The 5,681-nt window shown below is 43.5% G+C and overlaps 1 protein-coding gene across 1 annotated transcript in view; it reads right to left on the bottom strand.

Annotated features, from left to right (window-relative positions):
- The window catches only part of SPINK2 (serine peptidase inhibitor Kazal type 2), a 12,620-nt gene extending 7,146 nt beyond the window's left edge, over nt 1-5,474 (bottom strand). The window contains exons 1-2 of the mRNA XM_040482787.1: nt 5,105-5,474; nt 3,975-4,027 (exon numbers count right to left, since the gene is read on the bottom strand). Of these exons, the coding sequence (XP_040338721.1) occupies nt 3,975-4,027; nt 5,105-5,459 (408 nt within the window). The 5' untranslated portion in view covers nt 5,460-5,474. The remainder of the gene's footprint in view (nt 1-3,974; nt 4,028-5,104) is intronic.
- Nucleotides 5,475-5,681: the final 207 nt, after the last annotated feature.

Raw genomic sequence — 5,681 nt, 5'->3', positions numbered from 1 at the left:
CAGAGCCTGGAGCCTGTTTCCGATTCTGTGTCTCCCTCTTTCTCTGCCCCTCCCCCGTTCATGCTCTGTCTCTCTCTGTCCCAAAAATAAATAAACATTGAAAAAAAAATTAAAAAAAAAAAAAAAGAAAATCAAGAAATATACATGGTGCTCTTAAAGGATGGACAGAATTTAGATTAGAGAGATTTGGGAGAATGTCCACCTCAAGGAAATAAAACAGACTAACCAAAGGCACAGTAGTGAGGGAAGTGTCTGATCTGAGAGCAAGGCAGTTTAATTTAAAGGAGCATCCAACACTCTTTCATAATAAAAACACTCAACAAACTAGGCAGAAAAGAGAGCTTCCTCCAACCCGATAAAGAATATCTATAAAAAACATATTTAATGGTGGAAGACTGAATGCTTTTCCTCCAAAATTAGGAATGACAAGGATGTCCATTTTCATTTGTTCTATTCAACATTGTACAGAATATCCTAGAAAAGACAATTAGGCAATAAAATAAATATAAAAGGCATCCAGATTGGAAAAGAAGAAATAAAACTATCTCTAATCAAAGATGCTATACTCTTTTTATAGAAAGGTCTGAGAAATCCACAAAGAAACTGTTAGAACTAAAAAACAAGTTCAATATGATTGGAGGATACAAGATCAATATACAGAAACCAATTGTACTTCTATACACTTGCAGTGAACAATCTGAAAATGAAATTGAGAAAAAAATTCCATTTATAACAGCATCAAAAAGAATAAAATATTTAGGAAAATATTTAGCAAAAGAAGCATAAGAATTGTACAGCAAAACTACAAAACATTGTTGAAATAAATTAAAGGACTAATAAGTGAAAAGGCATCCCATATTCATGGATCAAAAGATTTAACTTTCTTAAGATGGCAACATTCCCCAAACTGGTCTACAGGTTCAGTGAAATCCCTATCAAAAATCTCAACTGTCGGGGCACCTGGGTGGCGCAGTCGGTTAAGCGTCCGACTTCAGCCAGGTCACGATCTCGCAGTCCGTGAGTTCGAGCCCCGCGTCGGGCTCTGGGCTGATGGCTCAGAGCCTGGAGCCTGTTTCCGATTCTGTGTCTCCCTCTCTCTCTGCCCCTCCCCCGTTCATGCTCTGTCTCTCTCTGTCCCAAAAATAAATAAACGTTGAAAAAAAAAATTAAAACAAAAATCTCAACTGTCTTTTTGCAGCAGAATTTGGCAAACTGATCTTAAAATGCATATGGAAATGCAAGTGACCTGAATAGCCAAAACAATCTCAAAGAAGTTGGAGGATTCACACTTCCCCATTTTGAAACTTACCACAAAGCTACAGTAATTAAAACAGTGTGGCACTAACACCTGAAACTAATACAACACTGGATGTTAATTACACTACACTAGCATTAAAATAAAAACAAAACAAAACAAAGAAAAAACTGTGGCCCTAGCATAAGGATAGAAGAACATAAGCTATGGGAAAGCAGTGGAAGGTACAGGTAGAGAGATAGGCTGCAGTAAGGACACTCTGTGAACACTGGGAAGCTCCAGTGTTTAGTGGAGACACTAAAGAGTTAAGGAAAATTACTTAGGGGGTCACTATGCTTGGGGACTCTAAACTGGAACAGTAGCAACAGAACTGGGAAGAAAGCAAAGATCTCTTGAGTGATTCATTCTTTTAATAATCCTGCACAAACAGACCGAGGTCCTGTAGCATTTGCTTCCTGAGAGAGAGTGCCTTTTAAAATTTTGCACCCTAGACACCCAACTAGCCTTACCCTAATGCCAAACTTGAGATGAAGGTGGGACTATTCCCATTTTCTGAAAGAAAATCAAACTCCCCAAAATTGAGTCTTCTGATTAAAATGTATTATTGAGCACCTGCTAAGTGCTGAAGATTGGACACCAAATAGCAAGACATCATCCTTGGCCACAGTAGTATACAGTTTACTGAAGGGAGACAGGCAAACAGGCAATTTACAGTTCAATGCTATGATGGGTTAGTGAAGAGCACTGGATCTGGAGTAAGACTGCTTGGGTTGGAATCATAGTTCCACCCTGTGGCCCATGCCTGGCTAAGGGGATAATAATGATACTTCATAATGCTATAAAAGATTAAATGAGTTATTATGTTTAAAGCATTTAGAACAGTATTTGGCAGGGGTGCCTGGCTGGCTCCGTTGGTAGAGCATGCACTCTTGATCTCTGAGTTGTGAGGTCAAGCCCCACACTGGGTGTAGAGGTTACTTAAAAAAAAATCCCAGAATATGTCACCCCAAAACTATGACTCTTTGACATAATTATTTTGAGTTAAAGACAGCTAAGAAGTAACAAACCCAAGAAAAGTGCTCTGTACCCTCCCCCCTTTTCTGCCTAAAGGCAGGATATAAATTCTCCTTTACTGAAGACAACTCTAGACTCAGCCCAGAGATGGCACCAGAGGAACCTGCAAACAAACCTAACTCCATTAGTTTCCTCCCATATATTTACCTTCCCATAGTATGCCACCCTTGGAAGCCTAGAACCATTTTACTTTGTCCTGTCATGTCTCTGCATGTCTGCTTATAAGTCTGACTTGTAATAGGCTGGCTTCCTGGGCTGGTTATTCTAAATAATGAGTTGGTTTCCTGAGTAGGTTGCTTCAGGTTGTGGGTCAGAGTTCTATTTTAATAAATGGTCTGACATTGTCCATTTGTATATTTTCTTTATACAATTTATTGCTCTTGTTAAAGATGCTATATAAGTCAGAGTTCTAAACCACCTCTTTGAATTACTCATCTCTGAATGCTCCCACATGTATGTGTGATGCACATGTTAATAAACTTTCTGTGTTTTTTTTTTTTCTTGTTAAACTGTCTTTTGTTCAAGAGGTCCCAGCTGAGAACTTAGAAGGGTAGAGGAAAGCTTCTAATCTTCCCCTACACTGTCATGGTGATGATGATGATGCAGTATAGGTTGCATGAAACCAAAGAGAAAGTGCATTTACATATTCTTTGGAGTTAGAAAATGGGATGAGAAGGTTTCCTGGAAGAGGTCTACTCTGAGTTGAATACTCAAAGTTACTTAACCCCCTAAGGTAAATATCCCCATATGTAAAATAATATCTATCATACAAGGTCACTATGAGGATTGAGAGACTGAATACACGAATGGACAATGTCAGACCACTTATTAGAATAGAACTCTGACCCACAACCTGCAGCAACTTACCCAGAAAACCAACTCATTATGTAGAATAACCAGCCCAGGAAGTCAGCCTGCTATAAGTCAGACTTGTAAGACGTCAGACAGCCATCTCTGATGACAGTCCAAGAAGCCAAACGATAACCTCCGTAACAACTGGCCCCAAATGGCCAGGACTTGGTTAATACCTTCCAGCTTCTCTGAGGTTTGTCCCCACATCCAACTGAGGATCAACCAAAGAAAGCCAAATATGCACTCCTTACCAATCACACAGGAAGCCTGCTTCTAGTTAGCCCACATACAGCTTCCCCAGGCCAACAGCTCCAATCAGGGCATACCTAAAGCCTTCCCTTGTTCCCGCTGCAAAGCTTCCCCCCTCCTCTGCCTGCCTTTGAGTCTCCACCAAAACACAAGTGATAAGTGTGGCTGACTCCCTTGCTACATCAAGCTGTGAATTTTGCTTTTTTACTTGTTCTCATTTAGTTGGGCTTCATTTGCTTCCACAGACTTCAATTTGATAATGTTCATAAAATTTCTAGTACAAGACATAACCATTAGATCAAGGGTCTTTTGAATCATTAAAGAAACTATTAAAGGAAACAATGTGCTGATGCCATCAAGGACTGAGCTATTTTCAACCAAAATTTACAATTTTGATCTGTATCAAAAAGCCTGCCTTAGAATCAGATTTCTAAAGAAGTAAACAGTTTCAAAAGTGGCAGGTGAGACCTGAAAACCAGCCCCAGCCCAAACTGTGTGGGCTTCACTATACTAGTGGAAATAATACAAGTGGCTTCCTACTTACTGTTCTGTATTCTGAAGTCTGGCTGAACTCAGAGCTCGAGGAGTCCAAAGAGGCTGTCAGAAAAGAGGCATTTTAAACTATATGATTAAGGTCAATTCTTATTGATAAAGGGCTTTTAAAATCCAGCTTGTGATTTATCCAGGCCATACCCTCTCTCAGATGCCCAACTTCTTTGAACAGCCCCCATTGCCCACCCCTACCCCCAAAGAAGGGTATTTGGTTGTTTTCTGGCACTCTTGTGACAGGCACACAGAAGGAATATTTGGTATGGGTTCTGTAACTGACCACCCTAACAGGCTTGCTTGAGAAAGAACTTTGGAACTATGGAATAAAAGGCATAGTCGTATGGGACACCTGGGTGGCTCAGTGGGTTAAGCATCCAACTTTGCCTCAGGTCATGATCTGGTGGTTCATGGGTTCCAGCACTGTGTCAGGCTCTGTGCTGACAGCTCAGAGCCTGGAGCCTGTTTCAGATTCTGTCTCCCTCTGTCTCTGCCCCTCCCCTGCTCATGTTCTATCTCTCTGTGTCTCTCAAAAATAAATTAAAACATTAAAAAAAATTTTTTTTTTTAAGTCAGAGAAGTAACTCTTACTAATTCATGATATTCTTGTCCTCAGTGGCTAGGGTAACAAACACACAACTTAACATTTGGTATTACCACTTTAACTCCACTTTCAAATGGGCGTCAAGACCAGGTGGAATAAAGCCCCTTTCTCACAAGCCTCAGAGTGCCTGATGCATTTGGCATTCACAATCCCTAATTCCTGTTCATCTCTTGCAGACGTAGGGTCACTGTGTCCATAAAAACCCAATTTCTGATCTTGGGTTCCAGAAAATCAGCCTTAAGGGAGAAAGAGCAGACAGCAGTGTGTCACTAAGAAGAAGCTGGGAGCCAAAGCCAAACAAGATCTTAAAGCACGTCTGCTGGCTCCACCGCCACCCCCGCCCTGCACGACCCCACGTTCGCACTCCTACACGACCGCAGGTCGCGGGGAACCGCCATTAACGTGTGCCTGAAGGGCAGCCAGGGCCTCCAGGATCCCGGGACCGGCTGCCGCGGGCCAGAGCCACTCTCCGCTACTTCTACGCGGCTCATCGGGGCCCACCAGGCCTGCCCGACCAGCGTTACCTGCCAAGTTCCCGGCCAGGAGCAACAGCACCAAGTGCACCACCAAGAACGCCATGCTCCCTCTTTGGCCCGCCCGCCGGTCTCGGCCCGCTCCCGTGCCCGCGCGACACGCAGAGCGCGCCCAGGTCGGACAAGCGACAGGCTTGGGGAGAGGGGGCAAGGGGGACAGGAGGCACGAGAGGGGGAGGGGCTGGAGGAGGAGCGGTTGCTGGCCCCCCACTCCCGCATCCCGCCGAGGATCGGGGTGAGCGAAGGGAGTGAGCGAAATCTCTCCCTGCAGCAAGCCAGAACCTCGTAAGAGCCCCCGGGGAACAACCCTGGGAGCTCTGTCAGCCAACCCCTGTATCTTCAGCATCTACTCTGTCTAAGACAGTGTTTGGGCGCTAAACTAAACAAAGAACTCGCTCTCGGGAGGTTTTCTGGTGTAGGTGTTGGGCGTGGGGTGACACGGGACACTCCCTAGCGAATCCATGCAATAATTTCTCAAATTAAGTGCTAGAGAGTGGTGGGAGAAGGTGAAGACTTTCCACGGAGAGATCAGGAAAGGCCTTTCAGAGGTGACATTGGAGCTGAAAGT

The sequence above is a fragment of the Herpailurus yagouaroundi genome, unplaced genomic scaffold (genome assembly GCF_014898765.1).
Source record: "Herpailurus yagouaroundi ecotype Mexico unplaced genomic scaffold, PumYag 28, whole genome shotgun sequence".
In the NCBI taxonomy this organism is placed as follows: Eukaryota; Metazoa; Chordata; class Mammalia; order Carnivora; family Felidae; genus Herpailurus; species Herpailurus yagouaroundi.
This window is presented reverse-complemented; position numbering and strand designations above follow the sequence as displayed.